Source organism: Notolepis coatsorum (genome assembly GCF_963971535.1).
Source record: "Notolepis coatsorum genome assembly, chromosome: 16".
Lineage (NCBI taxonomy): Eukaryota > Metazoa > Chordata > Actinopteri > Aulopiformes > Paralepididae > Notolepis > Notolepis coatsorum.
The window spans coordinates 85,410,293-85,437,011 of record NC_140180.1 but is presented as its reverse complement, the minus strand read 5'-3'; the positions used below and the strand labels follow the sequence as shown (position 1 = coordinate 85,437,011).

Here is a 26,719-nt window from a genome sequence, read left to right as displayed (position 1 = left end):
GCTAACAATGTAGCATGTGAAAACTCTCAGTGGTTGCAGACGACGAGATTGCGTGTTTGTGAACATGACGCAACTCCCGTGGAGGATTCTGGGGAGTGTGGTTTATTATTGAGTAAGGACGCCGATTTGACGTCGGTTGGATGTGTTGCGTGATGACGCACTTGTGAGGGAGGGTGAGGGCGCCTCCTGCAGGACGTTGTGAGTACTGTAGTACAATAGAGGTGATGTACGAACATTACAGCAGGGGGCGGTGTTGCCTTGTAGGTTGTTACACCTCTCCTTCACATGTAAACGGGGAGCCGTAGTGGCCGTTTTGTAGTTTTTATAGTTTTTTTCGGTTTTCGTGTGGCGACCATCTTGAAAGTTTTGTAGTTCTTTTTATCGGTTTTTGCCGTTTTTAAGAACGACTGTATATACTTGTTTGGTTATCATTCTATATCTGTTGTGGGCCCAGTATGATGGCACTAGTGGGGTAGAAATGTGACGGATGTGTGGGTTTGTTTGTAATTTTACTAGATGTATTATTCCAATATTAGGTAGCTAATGAGGTGACTAGTATGGTTGGAACATGTGGACGGTATGTGTCGGTTTGTGCATGCGCGCCACGGTGCCGTCAGTACGAGGGGGATGGATTATGGGCTTTTATTAAGGCAGTGGACAGTGAAGGGCTATAGGGGGCGATGTTGGACATGACAAGTTGGGGTGAACAGCGGCATTATGTGCTGTGACGAGAGGCTTGCGTACCCCCCCCCCCCCTTCTCCTCTGTCTCTTCCTCCCTCTCTCACTCTCCCCTCCCTCCCTCCCTCCCTCCCTCCCTCCCTCCCTCCCTCCCTCCCTCCCTCTCTCCCTCCCTCCCTGCCTCTCTCTCTCTCTCTCTCTCCCTCCATCTCTCTCACTCTCCCTCCATCCCTCTCTCCCTCCCTCCCGGTGTCTCCCCCTCTCCTTGTTTCTTCTCTATCCCTCTCTCCCAACTTGACTTTGTTGAAGTGACAGGTTCTCAAAAGGAGTTTTATTCAAGGTAGATTGCCTTTATGGTAAGGCTTAAAGCATTGGTTATATTAATGTAGTGTTTACTTTCTAAATTAGGATTACATGGGAGCCATCTCGCTCGATCATGTGGCAAAGGGTGGCGGGCTCAGCAAGAGTCCATCAGACGGCGAGAGTCCAACAGACAGCAAGAGTCCATCAGAAAACAGACATGCTGGACATGCGGGATGTTGGGACATTTTCAGAAGGAGTGTAAAGAGGTTGTGTCTGCAAAGGTCATAAGTTGAATAAGAGCGAAGCGGGAATGCACAAGCAAAGCTAAAAGTGCTTGAGAAAATAGAGTTATTAATAAATTAAAATGGAAAATGCGACTGATTAGAATAAAAATAGAAACGAAGATGCACAGATAGGGTAAAAGGTTAGATTATGGGTGCAAGTTACTAAAACGGTTTGGAAGACTAACAAGGGTAAGTTGGGGCTGTAGAGGGATGAAGTAACTGGAAAATTGCATGGGCTAATCGTACTAACAAAAATGATGGTTTTAAACAGGAACAAAGGTGATTTGATTGAATATTAACCTAAGAAGCCGTGGAATATATAGATAACTAATTTGGAAAAAATGTATTGTCAAATACAGAACAGTAAAGATGTATCTGAGCAAAAATGTGATCTTCCAATCCATTGTGTGTTTGTAAATAACAAATCCAAAAAACAAAAAGGACAGAGGGAAAATCGTTTCCTTCTGTGGAAAATCGGAGCAGTACCAAGAACTGCCCACAACAAAGAAGAGGCTGTGGTTAGCACAAAATACAACAAGAAGAAAACGGTCAAAACGAGTTAGCAGTAAAGACCTCAGGAGTTTGGAATAGGGATAACTGACAGGGATGAAAGCGAAGGATAATTGAGGCCTCAGTGGTCTTTTCGAGGAGAAGATATTATTTATGTTTGCTTGTTTGAATCCCCCTCGATGTTTTAGAGTGTTAATCTTTTGGGTGTGATGTATTAATCTTTTCTTGCAGAGTCAATTACACAAAACAGACACATTGAAGCTAAGAAAACATGGATAAAATAGTCTAAACAAAAAAGCTGTTATTGAAAGGGTGTTTCCTTGTAAAAACAGGAACAGCTTTCTTAGTCTGAAGTCATATTAATAACTGATATTGTGTGGGACTGGGGAAGAAGCTAACGGAAAGAGTGAATGATGATTTGGTAACTGTACAGACGAAAATGGGTTTGGTAGTTCGATTTGTGTAAATTTTGGATTTTTTGAATTTTTTGAAAATAGTAGCAAAAATGGTAATTATGGTTTTAACATGTTTAATTTAGAACATATTGGTGCTATATAGTGGGTTATGAAACCCACTAAGGGTGGAATGTTGTATATTATCTAGATAAAACATGTAAAATATCAATGAAAATGTACAGGTGCAGGATGAAAATACTTGGTAAGTTGGATTACAGAAGGAATCAAAGTCATTCCATCCCCTGTAAAAATAGCTCCAAGGAAGGCCACCTAGGTCAAGGAGCACAGCAGGTTTGGGCTGCAGTAACGCTTGGTCAGTGAACCAAATGGCCTTGTAAAATAATAAATCGAACACCAGACCATTTGGAATCTCCCCTTACACATCCGATTTGACTGACTTTAGGACATAAATTAACAGGCTCAAGGCTATTTGAATTTAAGCAGAATGCCACCAGTCACACATTAACTATAGAACAGATAGACTGGAGTGTTTTTAGACCTTGAGGAATTAGGTAAAACTGATGGCTTTGTCAGAGAGATTAGTTAGATGGCCTTAGAAAACATTGCAACACATATGTACTAAAAGTAAAGCAAGGACCATTATGTTAAAAGTAAACTGCCATACAAAATCACATTAGATAATAGGTTTAGCAAGCATGAAAAGTTGACAACAAGTGAACCAAATAATAAGACATAGGTAGTAAATTAAGGTTTAAGCTAAAATAAGGTTAAAGAAAAGGTTATTACTAAGAGAATAGACAAACCATCAGTAGGATGGAAACATGTAATAAGGCAATTACATGAGTTACAATGTGGGCATAACTTAAAACTATTAGGAAACGGTAGTCACAATAAAGAATAACTCTTAAATAATAAGGATAAAAGAACCATGACACAGGACTTCTTATTGGTTAATCAAGAAACCAGTATACTATTTCTGTTGAAGGACGTATGCTATTATCTGTGCACGGAGAGAAGAACTGTAAGGATTTCCCAAATAAGGTAATAGGACCACTAGAATAGGCTGTAGACAGTAGGATTCTCCCCATTATAGACTGTAACCTCCGTGTTGCAAGACCCAGATGACGTGTCACTCACAAAAGGAATTCCTGCTAGAAGGAATTTGGCCAATGGGAAAGCCCGATCTCTGGGGTGACGTCACCTGGGCAGGGAAAAGGGTTTCTCTCTCTCATTTAAAAGGCAGGGAAGCTGACAGAAGGAGACGGGAGCGCTGAAGACTCGAGCGCTGAGAACCGGAGACTCGAGAGCCGAGCCGGACACGCACAGAGCCACGGACACAGACGATGATAGAAGATCGCCTTACAGCAGGGGATCCAGACTCCGCCGAGATTAAATCAAGCGCTCCCTGCCCTGAGCTCTGAGAACGGGACAACCAAGGTTGCCTTGGCAACCAGCACCAAACCAAGAGAGGCCTCGGGTTACCGAGACAACCAGCACCACACCGGGAACGCTCTGATCGGCCGCAGCTGATCCGATCATGGACCGAATGCTCCACCAAAGAGACGATTAGAAATACAATGAAGACCCTGTACTTGTTTGATTCATAGATGTGTTTTATTAAGAATGGAATAAACACCCCAGTTGTTTGATTCAGACCACCTCGTCTGCGCTTCTTTCATATAACCGAACACCTGAAATGCAAACAATGCAGAGAGAAGGGTAAAGACTATACGATCACAGAGACTAGATAAATGAATGAAAGACACTTCAAAGGCATGGCAACGCCTCTACTTCCTTAGGCGCCCACAGTCTCAAGCCAGGTGAGGAGGGTCTCAAGCCAGGTGAGGAGGGTCTCAAGCCAGGTGAGGAGTGGCAACGAGAAACAAATAAAGTGAAACAAAAGCGTCTAGACAGACTGAAAAAAAAACAAGAGAGTGAGTAACGTGACCAACTAGTGGGCAGCTGTGACAGAGATCATGAGGCTCACTGGGACAGAGGCGAGGGAGGGAGGAAAGTCCAGGTTGTTGATTGGGACAGAGGAGAGGGAGGGAGGAAAGGCCAGGTTGGTGATTGGGACAGAGGAGAGGGAGGGAGGAAAGTCCAGGTTGTTGATTGGGACAGAGGAGAGGGAGGGAGAAAATTCCAGTTTGTTAATTGGGACAGAGGAGAGGGAGGGAGGGAAGTCCAGGTTGTTGATTGGGACAGAGGAGAAGGAGGGAGGAAAGTCCAGTTTGTTGATTGGGACAGAGGAGAGGGAGGGAGAAAAGTCCAGGTTGTTGTTTGGGACAGAGGAGAGGGAGGGAGGGAAGTCCAGGTTGTTGATTGGGACAGAGGAGAGGGAGGGAGGAAAGTCCAGGTTGGTGATTGGGACAGAGGAGAGGGAGGGAGGGAAGTCCAGGTTGTTGATTGGGACAGAGGAGAGGGAGGGAGGAAAGTCCAGTTTGTTGATTGGGACAGAGGAGAGGGAGGGAGGGAAGTCCAGGTTGTTGATTGGGACAGAGGAGAGGGAGGGAGGGAAGTCCAGGTTGTTGATTGGGACAAAGGAGAGGGAGGGAGGAATGTCCAAATTGGATATTGCAGATAATAGGATAGCTTGCTGATTTTTGATGCACCTGTCAACCTCCACATTCACAACAGATTAAAAGGCTCTGTTTTGCAAGACTGCAATGTTATGAATTATGATACTAAAACAATTCAATTCTACAACTTTTGGTAGGGACAATTCATGTGTCCGTGGTTTTGGTAAGAACATGTCCGTAGCGTCCCTATATAAAATTATGCCTGTGTCTACAATGGCTCAATCAAAATAGTGTATCAGAACAGTGCATGTACAGGGGCGGTCAGGTGGCGTAGCGGAGATTGCGCTCGTCACCAATGCAAGAGGCTGCGGTCTCGACTCCCAGAGTCAGCATTGCTTGGGGCTTGGGCTGATCGCTATACTAACCCGTATGGCTGGGTTAGGGGAGGGCAAGTCATGGGTGGGGATCTGGCGTTGTGGACAGCGATGCCTACAGGTCAGGTCTGGGCGCTTGCTCAGCAGAGGCAGGACTTGATGGAGGCAGCGTGCCCTCCCACGTGTTACACTTCACCAATGAGAGTCCTCGCTGCCAGGTGAAAAAAGAGTCACTGGCTGTCGCCGGGCGTATCGGAGGAAGCGTGCGGATGACTTCAGGATTCCCTTGTACCGACCAGTAGGAGAACATGCGCACAACAAAACAGGTAGGGGATGGGGCGAATTGGCACAACGACTAAATTGGGACGGGGAGAAAACAGAGAAAATCGGAGAAATGATCAAAAAAAATAAAGAACAGTGCATGTACACACACACACACACACACACACACACACACACACACACACACACATACACACACACACACACACATCTACCTACCTGTGTAGCTGTAACCCATGAAACCAAAGGGGTTATTAAAATGGGAAAGCCTGTTCCACTCTGTCACATTGAGATGCTCTTTGTGCATGAAGAGACGTATATTGGGAATAAATGCCTTCTGGAAGCTGGGATCTTCAGAGCTCCACAGAGACCGGGGGCAGGTCTGTAGGAAATAATTATACATTTGAATTATACATTATACATATAGGGCCTACATGCTTGTGGGAAAAAATGAAAGCACTAAACATGCCCTTGTGCTTCAAATTGATTAGTATAATATAACATCTTCCTCGAAAGCTGACAAGCTAATGGCATTAGTCACTGGAAGTAGGTTCCTCCATTAGCCTAGTTCCCAACGTCTTCCTACTCCTACTGCATGCACAGAGAAGAAAAGGGGTATGTATCTTCTTGTCTAACTCCAGGGTAGATGGCAAATAAGCTAATTTCCCAAAATGTTGGAGTTTTCCTTTAAGCATGGGATATAAACTTTCCGAGACCTCCTGCTTCAAGTTATTTTTTCAATATATATATATACCACAGTACCACAATACCACAATAGCACAGTACCATAGCACCACAATACCACAATACCACAGCACCACAATACCACAATACCACAGTACCACAATACCACAATACCACAATACCACAATACCACAGTACCACAATACCACAATACCGCAATACCACAATACCACAGTACCACAGTACCACAATACCACAATAGCACAATACCACAATACCGCAGTACCACAATACCACAATACCACAGTACCACAATACCACAATACCACAGTACCATAGCACCACAATACCACAATACCACAATACCACAGCACCACAATACCACAATACCACAATACCACAACACCACAATACCACAATACCACAACACCACAATACCACAATACCACAATACCACAGTACCACAGCACCACAATACCACAATACCACAATACCACAGTACCACAATACCTCAATACCACAGTACCACAATACCACAATACCACAGCACCACAATACCACAGTACCACAATACCACAATATCACAGCACCACAATACCACAATATCACAATACCACAATATCACAATACCACAATATCACAGCACCACAATACCACAGTACCACAACACCACAATACCACAATATCACAGCACCACAATACCACAGTACCACAATACCACAATACCACAACACCACAATACCACAATACCACAATATCACAATACCACAATATCACAGCACCACAATACCACAGTAACACAATACCACAATACCACAGCACCACAATACCACAATACCACAATATCACAGTACCACAGTACCACAATACCACAATACCACAATACCACAATACCACAATACCACAGTACCACAGTACCACAGCACCACAATACCACAATACCACAATACCACAATACCACAGCACCACAATACCACAATACCACAGCACCACAATACCACAATACCACAATATCACAGTACCACAGTACCACAGCACCACAATACCACAATACCACAATACCACAGTACCACAATACCACAATACCACAATACCACAATACCTCAATACCACAGTACCACAATACCACAATACCACAGCACCACAATACCACAGTACCACAATACCACAATATCACAGCACCACAATACCACAATATCACAATACCACAATATCACAGCACCACAATACCACAGTACCACAACACCACAATACCACAATATCACAGCACCACAATACCACAGTACCACAATACCACAATACCACAGTACCACAATACCACAATACCACAACACCACAATACCACAATACCACAATATCACAATATCACAATACCACAATACCACAATACCACAATATCACAGTACCACAGTACCACAATACCACAATACCACAATACCACAATACCACAGTACCACAGTACCACAGCACCACAATACCACAATACCTCAATATCACAATATCACAATACCACAATACCACAGCACCACAATACCACAATATCACAGTACCACAGTACCACAGCACCACAATACCACAATATCACAGTACCACAGTACCACAGCACCACAATACCACAGCACCACAATACCACAATATCACAGTACCACAGTACCACAGCACCACAATACCACAGCACCACAGCACCACAGCACCACAATACCACAGCACCACAGCACCACAATACCACAGCACCACTCTCGTATTACTGTAGTGTACATATAGTGGCCTTTGCAGTAAATACTTGAACATTAACTAGAAGTAGAATTAAAAGGCACAGGTAAATAGTTACTCTCTACCTGCTTAGTAAAGGACCAACACAGAGAGACAGAGAGAGGACAGATGACTGACACCAACATACACTGTGATACACTGACAGATTGACACACTTAATTATAATGCCAGAAGTTGTCCGGCAGCCAGAATAATCCACAACCCATCAACATTCAGCTTGTTTGTGTCACTAAAACTCATCTGACCAATCTTGTCATAGACTGCTTACTGTTTGTCTGGGCGGGGTGTCCTGGATGTACACATCGTCAGAGTCCCAGTGAGGTAGTTCTTTATAGTCCTTTACATGAAGGCGGGGCATAGGGGTCTCCCTGTAGGGCCTGACGGGTCCATGCGTCGTTCTCCCCCTCGTGAAGATGTTACGGTTCTGAGCAGCGTCAGTCGATGTGTTTGATGGAAGACGTCTTGTAAGGTTGTCTCTGAGCCCGGCGGCTACGCCTGACATTTCATCATCCACACTCCAGGGAAACATTGAGAAGAATTGGAAACTTGAATAACAGCACAATGTTAATCAACTATTACTTCGTAATTACAGAGACACACACACGCGCGCGCGCGCACACGCGCGCGCACACACACACACACACACACACACACACACACACACAGTGGACCTCATGCTCGAACGGACTTACGAGAAAGTTACGAACTAATTTCTTCTTACAAACTCTGGACGTTTTTGGCGTGGTGGAACGGTTTCTTTTCAGAGATTTATTTGTAGCTACGAACAGGATTTACAAACGTTGAAAGGCAGTGGTAAATAGGACAGACTGGTTTGCGCCCGTGTTCTTAAGGGCTTCATTTGGGAGGAATCATTGGTGATTGCGTTCACGACACGTCGAATTAAATTATTATAATAATAATAAATACGACAATATTTGTATCATTAACAATTACGTTTTTCATTTATATCATGACATCGTGATGAATAAAAGCACTAAATAAACACTGCAAATGACAGTGAATAAAGAAATAAAGAAATAAAGAAATATATTAAGGCTGTCAATCGATTAAAATATTGAATCTGATTAATCGCATGATTGTCCATAGTAAACTCGCAAATGAATCTCATATTTTGTATCTCTTCTAAAGCTACCTTAAACTGCAAGTTTTCTTTTTCAAAATTCATGTTTATTTATTGCCACAATAAGAAATACTGTCCAGAATCTTCAAGTAACTAAGATGTGTAAACTGCATTGTAAAATAAAAAAAATAAAAAAACAGTCAAACAAAAAATAGTAGATGGGCATTACTAACTTAGATAGTAATGATTACTAACACAGTAGTGTGTTGAACTTTACACTTGAACTATTCATCCCCATTTCTTTGTTTAAGCAGCCATTTAACACAAAAGGATGACCCTCATGCATTGCAAATTTGCATAAAATTCTAAAGAAACAAAATAACTTAAAAGAAAATAATAATTTAAAAAGTGTGCATGAAATAATAGGGGAAAGAAGAAGCTAGGAACTTGTTACATTCACCCACACAAGGGACCCCCTCTCTCTCTCACACACACTCCCAGATCTTTCTCTTTTGCCCGTCACCCCCCCTTCTCTCTCTCTCTCTCTCTCTCTCTCTCTCTCTCTCTCTCTCTCTCTCTCTCTCTCTCTCTCTCTCTCTCTCTCTCTCTCTCTCTCTCTCTCTCTCTCTCTCACACACACACACACACACACACGCACGCACACGCACGCACGCACGCACGCACACGCACGCACGCACGCACGCACACACACACACACAAACACGCACGCACGCACGCACGCACGCACACACACACACACACACACACACACACACAGAAACACATGCATGCACGCACGCACGCACACACACACACACACACACACACACACACGCACACACACACACACACACAGACACACACACACACACACAGACACAGACACACACTTTGTGTCAGAAACAAACATAGTATCAATGAGAGTATCAATAATACACCTTGATATACCTACATTATGTAAGGGATAATGTATAGCTCCGAGGTCATTGTCGCAAAATAATTGACCGACACAGAGTTTAAAATACCGAGGCGCCTCGCCGAGGGCTTCTGGCTCCGCTCGTCGCTCCGCCCCCTGTCATCGCCGGCAGCTTCGCCGGCGGCAGCACTGATGTCAGTGGGCTTGATTGCGAACAGCTGCGCACAGCGGTCATTATTGTGGGCTTGATTGCGAACAGCTGCGCACAGCGGTCATTATTGTGTGATAATTGACCGCTGCTAGGGGTAACGGAGCGCTATTGACCAATCACAAGCAAGCATTTCGGCGAATGTGAAAACGCCATGTAATAATATTAAAATAATAATAATACATTATTATTTTTGTATTTTTATTTGTATTAACACTTTGATTGCCACGCAGTATGCCCATCATTATACCCAGTCTGCCACCGCTGTAAGCCTATGGAGATGTTTACCTTCTTTTCAGGGCTATAATTTTATAGCTATATCGACATTACTATGGCCCATTCAACATCGGGTATCTATCGTTCCGGATGTGGGAACGTTATATTTTTTCATTCATACATTGTTGTGTTAATACCGTCGAGAATATAAGTATGTTTTTAAGCTTTTCTGCTGTAATTCCAAAAACGCAAGTTATAGGCCCTGAAGCATTATGATAGATTATCGATTGGCGTTTCTTTCCTATACACGCTATATTAAATTTTTTAAATGTATATGATCGGTATACATTATGCTTCATCATGCGTGAAGGAAAGGGGGGGGGGGGGGGTCGTTTATAATTCCTTGATCGTCAGTAACGGCTTTATTTAGTATGGGTTGATATGTTAACCAGATGGATTGCAAACAAAGAAATGGACAATCAAGCTGAAAATAACGTTATATTCCTCTTACCGTTCGCCGATGAGACTGGAAGAAAAATATTCCAATTATTTGACGTCGATCTGCTAGATCCATTTCCCGTTTGTATGACGCAATAAACGCCGAAATCATATTATTGCGTTTCGAAAGCGATCCCAATGCACTCGATTGTGTCTCTTGATCCACGTAACAAGATAGAACTGCCGGAGGGATTTCCTCGATGCACCAGCGCCACTTCCGGTTTGGTGTGGAGTGTAACTCACCCGATCATCAGTATCGGGCGAGGTATTGAGGCGTTGCAATATCAGACAGGATGCCACTGCAGTCCTGGAGGCGTGCATATTAAAGGCAACCAACTTGTGTTCAGCTTTTCTCTGATTGGCCACGACCCCACGCCGCTAGCCCGCCCCCTTTTGCCGCGAGCGCGGCAGGAACCTTCAAGTTCCCTCGTCCAAAATAAATCTGGTAGTTCGTTTATGACGTTAATTAATAATAAACACTGTTAGGACTCTTAATAATAAACACTGTTAGGACTATCTGACTCTTAATAATAAACACTGTTAGGACTATCTGACTCTTACTAATAAACACTGTTAGGACTATCTGACTCTTAATAATAAACACTGTTAGGACTATCTCGATTCACGCGTCACTAGTACTCACTACTGTAACTAGAAACTGTACATTGTAACGTTATATAATGTATAATGTTATTTTGCGTCACGCGTCACTGTACATCAGTGGAGGCTGACGCCTGACTGATTAACTAGAAACTGTACGCTGTAATGTTATTTCGCGTTTTTAACGTCAGTCACTGTACATCAGTGTGAAGGCTGACGCCTGACTGATTAACTAGAAACTGTACGCTGTAACGTTATATGTTATTTCGCGTTTTTAACGTCATAAACCAACTACCAGATTCACTCGTCACTGTACATCAGTGGAGGCTGCTGAAGCGCCAGCGGGGCGATGCGGTGGTTTCTCCCCGGCTTCCGTGCGCCGCCGCCGGCTTGACTCGGTCCAGCTCCAGCAGCAGCGGCCGTCGTCCGTTGTAGAAGCCCTTTCAATGACAGAGCTCTCATATTTTGCGAATGCATAAACTATGTGTCTAATATGTGTCACCTCACAGCGCTTTATGCCAGATCTCTACATTTTCATTTTTCAGATTATTCCAGATTGCTAAAGTACAGAATCTAAGCTTTCAAATGATGTGTCATATGTTGAAATCTGAGAATGTTTTGAACACGATGTGCTCAATTATAACATCTAAAACTGGCTGTGTTCTAGATTACCTAAGAGGTGAAAAGGTGTCTCAAAGGAAGGCAACTTTTCACACTTCAGACAGTTTCAACTGGGCGTCAACAAACCCCCCTCCAGCAACGCCCCTCACCTGAATAACATTAACATAATTAAGTGCTGCTGAATCAGAGTTCTCTCTCCTCAGGACCCCTGTCTCTCCAGGACCCCCTATCTGGACTGTATAGGACTGTGAAGCTATGTACCCCCCCCCCCCCATGCTGCTTTGACACCAGAATTATTGTTAAATCTATGTCACAACGAGAAAAAGCAACAAAGTCCTCACTCAGTGGCATGGGCCTAATGTTATGTAGCTCTGCAAGCTGCTTACACACACACTTCTAGCTACACATACACAGTTATCATATCACTCCTAGCTACACATACACACAGACCTCATATCCCTCCTAGCTACACATACACACAGTTATCATATCACTCCTAGCTACACATACACACAGTCCTCATATCCCTCCTAGCTACACATACACACAGTTATCATATCACTCCTAGCTACACATACACACAGTTATCATATCACTCCTAGCTACACATACACACAGACCTCATATCCCTCCTAGCTACACATACACACAGTTATCATATCACTCCTAGCTACACATACACACAGTCCTCATATCCCTCCTAGCTACACATACACACAGTTATCATATCACTCCTAGCTACACATACACACAGTTATCATATCACTCCTAGCTACACATACACACAGACCTCATATCCCTCCTAGCTACACATACACACTGTCCTCATATCCCTCCTAGTTACACATACACACAGTCCTCATATCCCTCCTAGTTACACATACACACTGTGCATGTTATGTAGCTCTCCACCTTGCTATCTGAAACAATAGCTATCAATATAACGTTAGCAACTTTAACTTGCTAGCTCGCTAACGTTAATGTAGCATGAGCTCGTCGTAATAACACAATAAACGTGACATGGTTGGACTTGTGGTCGGCAGAAAAACTTGGTGTAGTTTTATCAAAGATGCGGAATTGTAAACATGCTACTGTAAACATAAACAAACATTCTTAAACTTACCCATGCAGACGCATCTCGACCGATCTCATAGTTAATTCCGTTGAATAGCGCGGTGTTTTCACCGGTGAGCAGAGACTGAATCAACTGGTTTAACAAAGTTCCTGTACTCGTTCATTAGATCCAATGCATTCATCTCTTTCTGATCCAGAGTGCAACCAGATGATAATCCCATTGAAAGTGTAAACAGCCAGTGCGTCGCTTCAAACACTCCCCCAATGTAAATCTCTGCGGGCTGCAGTCTAGGTTTGATTCACATGCAAATACAGTAATTACGCCCCCGTTTCATTGAAATAAAGTCCGTGAACAACCTAAATTTAAACACAGGATTGACACTATTTTAGATATTCTAACTGTTCGTTTTTATAGTAAACAAGTACTTATACATTCAATTTATAATAATGTGAAGAAAAGAAAAAAACACACATAAAAAAAAAATATATATATCTAGAACGTCTAGCCGAGAAGGGGGCGGGCCGAGTTGTGGTCACAAGCGCTGCCAGGTGACACAATATGCTATTGCAATAAACGCCGAAATCATATTGATTATTAAGTTTATAAAGCGATCGATATGTACTATAGTATCTGTGGGGAGCCTTGCAACAATGTCTGACGGCCGGAGGACTTTCATCGATGCACTCATGGCATTTCCTGTTGTTCGAGTGTAACTCGCCCGACCATCCACCAGGCGGCGGTATTGAGCAGTCGTTTTTTTTAGCCGTAGGGTCCAGCTGCAGCGCCGGAGGTGTATATATGAATTATGAATGCCATGGCGAAAAAATTCAATATTGATCTCAATATCGCTGTACAGCGTGGTCTGGCGGTCAAAGCATGGCAGGCAATAAAGTTTTAAAGCGTTTCCGGCGGTGGATGTGTTAACGCGATAAACTGACAGCCCTAGTATTTATTTCAGTGTTCTTCTGTTTTCCCCAGCCCTATCTCATCGCTCTGCGATTCCAGTGGTTACCCCCCTGGGGTAACTTTAAGATTCCCCTCTTTTGTGTGTGTGTCTGCGTGCCTGTCCTATACCCCCCCCCCCCCCAATCCTGACTAAGGCCTTGGTTACACTAAAGGAAAACAGCAACGTTGTATTTTCGAATTATTTCGTTTGCATGTCCAAGTTAAAAGGCAACACCGTTTTAGCTGGCATTTTCGTTTTCCTAGCGGCAAAGCTCAAAGGGGGTTTTCATTGTCAAAAGTCCCTTCGAATGGTGGCATGTAAACAAAGTGGCTCGCATACGGATGACAGATGATGATGATGATGATATCACAGAACGCTCCTAGAACAAGACGCAAATATTATTGCTCAAGATGTAAAATACGCATAAAAGATAGCCACTTATACTATTCTGGTCTTCCTCTCACTCTCTTCCCAGAAGCAGTCGCATTTTTATCTCCTCTCCCTCCTCCAGAGAAACACCTCAAGGCCTCTCTCTTATCGGTTTGGAGACGTCCGTACCAGCCCTTACAGCTCGTTTCACCGGAGCCTAGATCTGCACTCGCTGGAAACGCTCAGACGTTTTTGACCTTTTTCTTCTTTCTTTTTTTTACAACAGAATCCTCAACTCGACTCGACTTTTGACCGTAATATGGATCTAATAAGCTGGGCTTTTACAGCGATTGATCGCATATTCTCTACAAGGAAGCAGAATGCGGATGACCCATTATGCCCTCTTGGGAGCTATCAGGCGGGATACACCATAAATTCATACGGGACCTGGCTCGCGATATGCTTTTTCCCGCTGGAGATAAACGACGTTGAGGACGTATATCTTCTAATTGTCATGCTGCTCGGCCTGGGCTCCGTCAGCTGCTGGATCTGGTACTGCCTGAAGCTAATTCGGAGGAAGTTGATTTCCCTGGCCAGGGATCGGGCCGGGATCAAGGAAAACCTAATGGAACTGTTTAAGAAGATCGCTGACCTAAGTACCCTGCGCGGTGATGAACAATTGAGCTCCAAGACCATGTTGGAAAGAGGCGAACTCTACCATGTAGACGAACAGTCATGCTTGAAGACAATTCTTGAGAGACTTGCTTCTAACCATGCAGAGGAACTTTCGCGGTCACAGGCCATACTGGATATCACGTCGGAAATTAGGGACGTGAAAATTAAGATACCACCGTACCGTAATAGGGGATACGACGATGGTGACGATGATTAGACAAAATTGACCTGATTCTGACCATATGCGGCATATCTGCCTCGAGCTGCATGTTATCACCCCCCCCCCCTCCCCCTTCCCACACCCCCCTTATCCTTTTCTGCTGTGGAACAGACCGAGGCCAAGGTCAAGCGCGGAGGAGTTGACTCTCCGGCGATGTGATTTCTGGGAAAGAGGAGACGAACTGTACCGTCTGGAAGCGATAAGATTGATGAGGCCCCCTACCCCCCCCCCCCACCCCCCCCCCCCCCCCATCCGCCCCTGTTGTTGTAATTCAACTGGCGCCATATGCCGTGGCAGGCTGCCTCTGATGCGCGTCGGTGGGGGCCCCCTTGACTGCTTCACAACCAAATTCCTTACCCGAGTCTCCAATGCCCCCCCCCCCACCTCCACTCCGCCCCCCCTCCAGTTCACCAGGCGCAATCTACATGGTGGAATGCAGCCGACTATCGTTCATACAGTGTCTCAGGCCTCCTGTAATGATGACATGTGTCAACAAATGTACATGTCTGTTGAATTTATGCTGTGCCATTGTTACTGTAAAAATGTAATGATTGTGTTGTTGTTAATATCATTAATGAGACGTTAAGCTGTATGTGTGTGTCACGAATTTCCCCAAGGGGATTAATAAAAGAATATCTTATCTTATCTTATCTTAATTCATCTGTATCGCAACCGAGTCACGGATTTTGTCAAGGCAGGTAGCATTATGTCGGGAAAAATGATATATATAGACGTCCACGAAAAATGGAGCCTCTAATAAATTTGATTGCTCAAGAGTAAAAGAGTGTCTCGAACATTGGCTATAGGCTTCTAAAACAATTGAATAGGCGTTTTTTCAGCCTGTTATTCGTTTTACCTTCTTTAATTCACATTTCTTTAGTTTGCAATAATGCAACTGCAAGCCAATGTTCCGAGACATATTGCCTTTTATTTGTAATTGTTAGGCTATTTGAATACACCATTTAGGGCTAAACGGTGTATTCAAATAGCAGCCTAACGATCAATAAAAGGCAATATGTCTTGGAACATTGGCTTGCAGTTGCATTATTGCAAACTAAAGAAATGTGAATTCAAGAAGTTAAAACGAATAACAGGCTGAAAAAACAATTAGCTTATTCAATTGTTTTAGAAGCCTATAGCCAATGTTCGAGACAACTGTTCTGAAGGTCCAGATTAACACATTGAGTGCCACGCCCCTTTGGCCATATAATGGGCTAGAGTGCCAGTAAGGAAGTCAATGGGAGGTCGGGGAAATTTGCGAAGGCTTAAACTATATCTTAAATTATGGCTATGGGTCTAACACCCCTCGCTTATCAATGACTTGCTTGCAGTCAACATGTACGAAACGGATTGTTTTTTCATTGGTACATTTCCGTTTTATACCGTTTTGAATACGAGTATAGTTTTGGAGAGTTCTAGTAATTCCAGAGAAATTCCGCGATAATAGCTCTTTAGTGGAATACACAAAACATGTTGTCATTTTTCGGCTGATTTATGAATCGTTTTCAAATAAACGCTAGATTATCGATAGTATGTGTACTTATGCACGCTAGAGAAGCGGGCTGAAAAATCTATTATCCATGACCTGGTCAGCGCTAACGTCATACACACACACACACAGACACGCTGCGATGGCTGAGAAAAAAACATGTGATTAACCCAATACTGGTCAAATAGAGTCCTTAACTCACATCAGATGTTCTGCAAAAAGATTTATCCAATTCCTGATCGCCATTCCAAATATTGATTGCGTTTATTGATCCAACGTTATAGCACCAAAACACATAATCGACGCTGCTCCCAGTGGGGGGACTCAATGCAATAGTATCCCGATGCATGCCCGAGAAATAAAACCTGGACCGGACTTATTTCTTTGATGCACAGTCCCACCCAATCCAATCCAATGATGTGCAATACCATCCGGGAGATGATAGGCGGCGGTATTTGCCCTTTTCGAGCTCAGAGCCATTCCCAATGATAACGTCAGGCTGGATGGATGAAAAATTAATGGATATTGGTCATTGATTATGGTCATTGGCACTCAACGCATGGCGAGTTAAGACGACTAAAGTCGTCGTTGGCACTCAATGTGTTAACGATTAGACTTAAGTCAAAAACACACGGCAGGCCACGGATAATAAACGATCGATTTATATGGAATTCGTTAAACGTATCCGTTGTCTTACTTATTATTAAACGTATTATTTATTTCTCCCAAATAAAGGTTCCGAAAAGTCCGTCTCCGTCACAAGCGTAATGTATATAGACCGATAGACTCGTAGCTCTCGCCCCAACCACACGGACACAGGTCGGTTCTTTATAAACGGGCGTTTATTATCTTGGGCTCATCATCACAACTCCTCGTCCCTCTCACGCCGTGAGAACCATATTGAATGAACACAAATGCAACGGTTACTTACAATAAAAAGACGCTTAGCTCGCGCATCAAACAAAATGTATTTGCTCAAAAGAAATAAAATACCTCGTTGGCCGCTTGTCAAGAAAAGAGGCTCTTGAGTCCTCTTTCCACGGTTAAATCAATGTGACGGAGATATATAAAAGATATATCTTTACACTATTTATTTACTTGATAGTATTTGTATTATATGTCCCTTTATCGTGCTGTATGACAGCGTGAGCCCACGCACCTGCGTATTGTACTAAATGCCAGTGTTGGAGCGGGAGAAAAAAGGCTGGTCCGGTGTGTAATTTACGACAGAGCAGGTTTTGCTCGTGAGCTGTGATTGGAAATGGTATCGTAATATACGTTTAAGGAGAAGTGGAGTAACGTACTCCGACATAGATCTGCCGACGTGCAGAAAATAATGGACGGTGAAGAGACGTTGGGCTGAGTTCGGTTAATGATGCCATAATTCTCTGCTGTGCCTTTAGGCACACATGCACACACGCACGCACGCTCTGTGCTCTCTCTCTCTGTCTGGCTTGTGCACGCGACAAATACCTCCCGCTTATACAGGAGACAAACGGCGGCTAACCTGACTGCATAAATGCAACGTTCAGAAAAGTGAAATGAAACGTTGTTGTTTTCCCTTTAATGTAACCGCAGCCTAAGACAATGGAGATGCTCACTGTTTGCCAGACAGAACCCTGGCCTAGTGGAGACAAGGCATTACATACATACCACACCGTCACCACAGCCTCATCCATTCTACCACCTAAAGATCCAATTCAGGTGGTGAAACAGGCGTTAACTTAGGTGTGAGTTTACACCAGAGCCTTCCTCACCAGCTTTTTCAGTTTGCCTCCACTATGGAGCTAGCCTTCCTCACCAGCTTGTTCAGTTTGACTCCACTACAGAGCTAGCCTTCCTCACCAGCTTGTTCAGTTTGCCTCCACTACAGAGCTAGCCTTCCTCACCAGCTTGTTCAGTTTGCCTCCACTATGGAGCTAGCCTTCCTCACCAGCTTGTTCAGTTTGCCTCCACTACAGAGCTAGCCTTCCTCACCAGCTTGTTCAGTTTGCCTCCACTATGGAGCTAGCCTTCCTCACCAGCTTGTTCAGTTTGACTCCACTATGGAGCTAGCCTTCCTCACCAGCTTATTCAGTTTGCCTCCACTATGGAGCTAGGCTAGCCTTCCTCACCAGCTTGTTCAGTTTGACTCACTACAGAGCTAGCCTTCCTCACCAGCTTGTTCAGTTTGACTCCACTATGGAGCTAGGCTAGCCTTTGTGGTAAATATTGAGTTGAATTTCATAAATAATATGTGTGAATAATTAGAGATCATCACAGCTACTCTGCCAACTAGCAGAGTGGGTTTTCAGTGCTACATATGGATGGAACAGGGGTGACAGAGAGCTATTCACCACTCCCACTATGTGACCAGATTAGTACTGTATGGTAATAAGGCCCAAAAGGTCAAAGTGTATTCACACCCCCCCACCAGAGGACATCAGGCCAGCCCCCACCCGTGAGACAACACACAGAGAAACCCGGAGGTGGGGGCTGCCATCGCCCACAGGAGAGCCCCCACAGAAGACGCCCACGGACCAACTGTATTATAGTATATAAGAGGAGACAAATTGGTAATTCGGGAGCCCTCAGACCAGACACAACCCCAGGGGTCTGTTGGGCTCCACCGCTCCTCCCACCAGAGAGACTGTGCTGCTTTTGATGTAAGTAAGCTGGATGGAACCACTATGTTTGGTTAGAATAGAATGTAACTTAGCTTAGAAACCAGGCTTACTTATATGCAAAAAGGGGCCTACAGTAAACTATGTATGTTCAAATTATGTTAACGAGTGACTGTTTTATGTACATGTTGGGGTATGAGATGCAAACCTTGTTGATTCCTGTACACAGATAGCCCTGTTAATGTTCTCTGATAATCTTTTGTCCTATTCACCTTGGTCTCCTGGCTCTGATCAAATAAATGTTGAATTGGACTATAGTTCATGGTTTGTCTGGCGTACACGTTTATTCCTCATCTGCTTAAGTCAGATGAGGAGACCAACAATTCTATCACGTATGATCCCTTTTCTCCTCCTTCCAGATAATCAATCTCATTGTATTGTACTACAATAACCTCAAATTATTGTAGAAGTTCTGTGGGAATTTACCACAGAAATGGTGCCGTGACCCGGATACAGAGGCCGGAGGTTTGGGACAAACCTCCAGACTGACAGAGTCGTCTGTAGATCCATGGAAATACAGTCATGGGACAAAATATGACGAGGTCACAGGCCGACAAACATTGGCTTCAGCTGAGGCTGGCCGACATGGGGTGGAGGGGGGGGGGGGCGAAAACGGTCAGAGACTGTGCAACCAAAGCGTTGAACAGGGGCCTCTGTGTGATTGATTGGTATGTTGAACGGGAGGTGACTGAACGGTAACAACTGGTATAGATTATGACACAACGCAAGAGTACTAAACACATGCACATAGGTAGAAAATTAGGTGTAGATTGTGGCCGAAATGAGGTGGTGAAAAAAAAATTTCCTTGAGTGATGCTCCGCCCTCCCTGTCCGACTGTGCGCTGAGGTGGTAGGTGTTATGTCCATGGTATGTTCATAAAAGGGGGGAGAGGTGAGAAGACCAACTGAATTGATTATGCAGATGTGATTGTACTATCTTAAGGAATAAATTAGCAGAAAGAAGGGATTATTGAATGAATGTAAAAATGAAAATATTGTGATACTAATGTATGTTTTCTCTCAACCAGATCATCTAAAAGAGTGTGGGAACAAACTATTCCTGTAGATTAAGATAATTGGGTTTTAAATTTGTGATTTTTAGATTCAATTTGTGATATGTAGATTAAAATTATTTTTAATTGTTGTTAGCATATTCAAAGTTTTTGTTTAAAAGAAAAAATGGAGAAATTTTGAAAAAATGAATTTTAATTTTAGAAAAAATGAATCCTTTGTATGGTTAGTATGTATAGAAAATCAAGTCAATATATCATATGTGACGATAAGAATCGTCAAAATGGGGAAATGTGGTAAATATTGAGTTGAATTTCATAAATAATATGTGTGAATAATTAGAGATCATCACAGCTACTCTGCCAACTAGCAGAGTGGGTTTTCAGTGCTACATATGGATGGAACAGGGGTGACAGAGAGCTATTCACCACTCCCACTATGTGACCAGATTAGTACTGTATGGTAATAAGGCCCAAAAGGTCAAAGTGTATTCACACCCCCCCACCAGAGGACATCAGGCCAGCCCCCACCCGTGAGACAACACACAGAGAAACCCGGAGGTGGGGGCTGCCATCGCCCACAGGAGAGCCCCCACAGAAGACGCCCACGGACCAACTGTATTATAGTATATAAGAGGAGACAAATTGGTAATTCGGGAGCCCTCAGACCAGACACAACCCCAGGGGTCTGTTGGGCTCCACCGCTCCTCCCACCAGAGAGACTGTGCTGCTTTTGATGTAAGTAAGCTGGATGGAACCACTATGTTTGGTTAGAATAGAATGTAACTTAGCTTAGAAACCAGGCTTACTTATATGCAAAAAGGGGCCTACAGTAAACTATGTATGTTCAAATTATGTTAACGAGTGACTGTTTTATGTACATGTTGGGGTATGAGATGCAAACCTTGTTGATTCCTGTACACAGATAGCCCTGTTAATGTTCTCTGATAATCTTTTGTCCTATTCACCTTGGTCTCCTGGCTCTGATCAAATACATGTTGAATTGGACTATAGTTCATGGTTTGTCTGGCGTACACGTTTATTCCTCATCTGCTTAAGTCAGATGAGGAGACCAACAATTCTATCACGTATGATCCCTTTTCTCCTCCTTCCAGATAATCAATCTCATTGTATTGTACTACAATAACCTCAAATTATTGTAGAAGTTCTGTGGGAATTTACCACAGAAATGGTGCCGTGACCCGGATACAGAGGCCGGAGGTTTGGGACAAACCTCCAGACTGACAGAGTCGTCTGTAGATCCATGGAAATACAGTCATGGGACAAAATATGACGAGGTCACAGGCCGACAAACATTGGCTTCAGCTGAGGCTGGCCGACATGGGGTGGAGGGGGGGGGGCGAAAACGGTCAGAGACTGTGCAACCAAAGCGTTGAACAGGGGCCTCTGTGTGATTGATTGGTATGTTGAACGGGAGGTGACTGAACGGTAACAACTGGTATAGATTATGACACAACGCAAGAGTACTAAACACATGCACATAGGTAGAAAATTAGGTGTAGATTGTGGCCGAAATGAGGTGGTGAAAAAAAAAATTCCTTGAGTGATGCTCCGCCCTCCCTGTCCGACTGTGCGCTGAGGTGGTAGGTGTTATGTCCATGGTATGTTCATAAAAGGGGGGAGAGGTGAGAAGACCAACTGAATTGATTATGCAGATGTGATTGTACTATCTTAAGGAATAAATTAGCAGAAAGAAGGGATTATTGAATGAATGTAAAAATGAAAATATTGTGAAAACTAATGTATGTTTTCTCTCAACCAGATCATCTAAAAGAGTGTGGGAACAAACTATTCCTGTAGATTAAGATAATTGGGTTTTAAATTTGTGATTTTTAGATTCAATTTGTGATATGTAGATTAAAATTATTTTTAATTGTTGTTAGCATATTCAAAGTTTTTGTTTAAAAGAAAAAATGGAGAAATTTTGAAAAAATGAATTTTAATTTTAGAAAAAATGAATCCTTTGTATGGTTAGTATGTATAGAAAATCAAGTCAATATATCATATGTGACGATAAGAATCGTCAAAATGGGGAAATGTGGTAAATATTGAGTTGAATTTCATAAATAATATGTGTGAATAATTAGAGATCATCACAGCTACTCTGCCAACTAGCAGAGTGGGTTTTCAGTGCTACATATGGATGGAACAGGGGTGACAGAGAGCTATTCACCACCCCCACTATGTGACCAGATTAGTACTGTATGGTAATAAGGCCCAAAAGGTCAAAGTGTATTCACACCCCCCCACCAGAGGACATCAGGCCAGCCCCCACCCGTGAGACAACACACAGAGAAACCCGGAGGTGGGGGCTGCCATCGCCCACAGGAGAGCCCCCACAGAAGACGCCCACGGACCAACTGTATTATAGTATATAAGAGGAGACAAATTGGTAATTCGGGAGCCCTCAGACCAGACACAACCCCAGGGGTCTGTTGGGCTCCACCGCTCCTCCCACCAGAGAGACTGTGCTGCTTTTGATGTAAGTAAGCTGGATGGAACCACTATGTTTGGTTAGAATAGAATGTAACTTAGCTTAGAAACCAGGCTTACTTATATGCAAAAAGAGGCCTACAGTAAACTATGTATGTTCAAATTATGTTAACGAGTGACATGTTTTATGTACATGTTGGGGTATGAGATGCAAACCTTGTTGATTCCTGTACACAGATAGCCCTGTTAATGTTCTCTGATAATCTTTTGTCCTATTCACCTTGGTCTCCTGGCTCTGATCAAATAAATGTTGAATTGGACTATAGTTCATGGTTTGTCTGGCGTACACGTTTATTCCTCATCTGCTTAAGTCAGATGAGGAGACCAACAATTCTATCACGTATGATCCCTTTTCTCCTCCTTCCAGATAATCAATCTCATTGTATTGTACTACAATAACCTCAAATTATTGTAGAAGTTCTGTGGGAATTTACCACACCTTCCTCACCAGCTTGTTCAGTTTGCCTCCACTATGGAGCTAGCCTTCCTCACCAGCTTGTTCAGTTTGACTCCACTATGGAGCTAGCCTTCCTCACCAGCTTGTTCAGTTTGACTCCACTATGGAGCTAGCCTTCCTCACCAGCTTGTTCACTTTGCCTCCACTATGGAGCTAGCCTTCCTCACCAGCTTGTTCAGTTTGACTCCACTATGGAGCTAGGCTAGCCTTCCTCACCAGCTTGTTCACTTTGCCTCCACTATGGAGCTAGCCTTCCTCACCAGCTTGTTTAGTTTCACTCCAGCTATTGTGGTTCACTGTGTCGAATGATCACCGTAGATCGAGTAGCACCATACCACAGAGTTTCCCATTGTCAACCTCTTTCCTTATTTGTTCTGTTAAATATAATAAACATGTCGGTTGAGTATGATTTTCTAAAAGCTGATTGGAGTTTGTACATTAGATTGTTCCTATTTAAGTACTTGTTTAGTTGCTCATTAATTACCTTCTCAAAAATATTTGACACAGAACCCAATATTTACACCTGTCGACAATTACCAGGGTAATTTTTGGCTCCTTTTTTATACAGGGGGAGTATTTTGGCCTTTTGGGGGAAAACACCCTGCTCAATGGATAGGTTGAAGATATGAGTGATACTGGGAGCTATCTGCATATACATTAAATGCACTAGCAGTTGGTGCATAAAAATCGAGTAAAACCAAAAAGATTGACCAAATCAAGCACAATCTCGACAGAGCACACAGAGAGGCGGCAGAGCATTGCGACGCCATCTTGCTTGCTTTTAGGGGTCTGAAGCCTGATTGAAATTCCTCCACGATATTGTTTTCTTTAAGAAAGGAGTTAATTTAGGGCTGGGCGATTAATCGAAATAAAACCGCAATCTCGATTCATAAACCTATGCAATCTAATTTCTAAATTATGAAGATTTATTAAATTTTTAATTTCAATTGTTTTACTTTACTATTTTAAATTAAACGATTCTGACTTGAGTTATTTTGTATGTTACAAGATACTTTTAAGTTTAAGTCAAGCACTTTCATATATGTTATGTTTAAGTTTAAGTCAAGCACTTTGATATGTTATGTTGTCTGTTTAAGAAAGAGTGCAATAAATGATTTTATTGAAAAAATAAGAATCGTGTGAGAGAATCGTGATCTCAATTCTTAGAGAGAAAAATCGTGATTCACATTTGAGCAAGAATCGCCCAGCCCTAATTGGACTGAGACCATTTTTTAAGTCTCATTGCTATTGAATGGAAGGTTGGATATATCGGCCTATAGTTAGTCACTCAGTACATTAATGTCTAGTTCTGGTTTCTTTTGTAAGGGTTTTATAACGGCTGTTTTGAACGCATACTTAAATGACTACTTACTGCAGCTGTTGTGAAGTTTGGAAGACAGGTGTCTTAGTAGCGCACTCTCTGAGATGGTTGTGGAGCATCACATGATAGATGAATATACAGGACCCACACACCATCAGGAGGACAATGAACACTTGTGGTTTTCCAAGCCCTGTCATCTGGATAGAAGGAATATATACAGTATATACAGTAAATATATTAGGGCTGTCTGTTGTGAGGACTGCATCTGAACAGGTGCCTCAGCCTGATAGCTCCCCCCAGAGATCGCGTGGCGCTGTCACTCAGTCCCGATACGCACGCTTCCCTAGACACGCTCGTTCCACACCGGCTGCACACCAGCCCTGATCATAACCATTTTTATTTTTAGATGTTTAGTTTTTTGTAATGTCAGATTAAAAATGAAATACTCCCACTTTTCTGAAAAAAGTTGTTAAATCTGACATTACAAAAAAATTTAAATCCATCAAAATCAGTGTTGTTGCTAATCATTGACACATGCTAGCCTGTAATAACCCCCCCCCCCCCCCCAGAAAAATCTACTTTGCATTTGATATATTGAAAATATAAAAACATTTTGTGTGTTTTTTTAACAATAATCTGTAATGTCATCATACACACTGGCATTTAACACTAGCACAGCTGACAAGGGGCATTTTCTACGCATTTTCAATAAATGTATCCTCGTCACTCGGTCAAGCTCCAGCTCTGTCACTCAATGACTTTTCCTAAAAGTAGTCAAGTCAAGTCAAGTACATTTTATTTATATAGCACATTTCCAGGCAGCGGCAGCTGGCACCAAAGTGCTTCACAGGCAGGTTGATAAAAACTAAATAATGTGATGCAAGATATAAGATTAAAAACATAATAAAGCAATGAAAGTAATAAAAACAAAATAATATGATGCAAGATATAAGATTAAAAACATAGTAAAGCAATGAAAGTAATAAAAACAGGTAGGACACAGTAAAACAAAGAGGATAGAAGGGCCAGGGGTCTAGTGGTGATTAAGTGGGGGGGAAGGCCAAGGAGAACAGGTAGGTTTTTAAAAGTGATTTAAAAGCCTGCACGGTCTGGGCGGTCCGTACGCTGAGGGGGATGCTGTTCCACAGTCTAGGCGGATCATTCTCATGAAATCAATGATTTACCATGGCCGTGATCTTTTCTAAATAAAGGTTAGCATTTATTCAAGTAAAAAAAAAACATAATATTAAAGATAAAAATTTGCTCTTTCTTGTACAATGAGTTGTTTACTCATAACAATTAATTATTTTAATATTTTAGTACATTTTGTGCTTAAATTCTCATTAGCGCAATACGTCCACATTGATTTCTATGGACCATTGACTTAATTTTATATTTAATAAACTCGTGAAAAAAGTAGTAGAACGCGCTCACCTCACTAGACTTGACACTGGGTGCTGTAACCTCTGATATCATACATAAAAAATAGGGAAACAATGTCCAGGCACGCATTCCAGGTTTTTCCAAATTTATTGGCAGCCTGTAATCATGCCTTTTCGGTGTGAACACACCTTCTTCAGAATGGCTTGCATGATGCAAGCCATTCTGAAGAAGGTGTGTTCACACCGAAACGTCATGATTACAGGCTGCCAATAAATTTGGAAAAACCTGGAGTGCGTGCCTGGACATTGTTTCCCTATTTTTTATATTTAATAAACTCAAAATGTTTCTCTAAAACTTTATTAATATTGTTTATTTATTTGTGTCATCAAGGAAATTCTGATGAATTATACAATTAAATTGACAAATTAATGATTTTTTTGTGGAAAACATAATGTCCATGGATGCAGTTCTCATTCTCTGCAACAGATTTCAGCTTCCTGTTAAGACTACAGTATTTTTTAAATAAAGTTTTATTGTCCCATGATGCATCACAAAGAAGACAAGCTAGAAGATGGCTACAAGGTAAGTTAAGTCACCTCAATGGTTAACACTTAAAAGTTCTAACTTCCCGCT

At 42.7% G+C, this 26,719-nt stretch overlaps 1 protein-coding gene across 2 annotated transcripts in view; it reads right to left on the bottom strand.

Moving 5' to 3' along the window:
- LOC311243162 (alpha-N-acetylgalactosaminide alpha-2,6-sialyltransferase 1-like) overlaps positions 1 to 26,719 on the bottom strand; it is a 163,287-nt gene that overhangs the window by 29,040 nt on the left and 107,528 nt on the right. The window contains exons 2-4 of one of the 2 annotated variants that reach the window (XM_084332277.1): positions 24,755 to 24,900; positions 8,093 to 8,339; positions 5,587 to 5,749 (exon numbers count right to left, since the gene is read on the bottom strand). In XM_084332277.1, coding sequence (XP_084188403.1) covers positions 5,587 to 5,749; positions 8,093 to 8,339; positions 24,755 to 24,900 — 556 coding nt within the window. The remainder of the gene's footprint in view (positions 1 to 5,586; positions 5,750 to 8,092; positions 8,340 to 24,754; positions 24,901 to 26,719) is intronic. The other variant, XM_084332278.1, reaches the window with a different exon arrangement.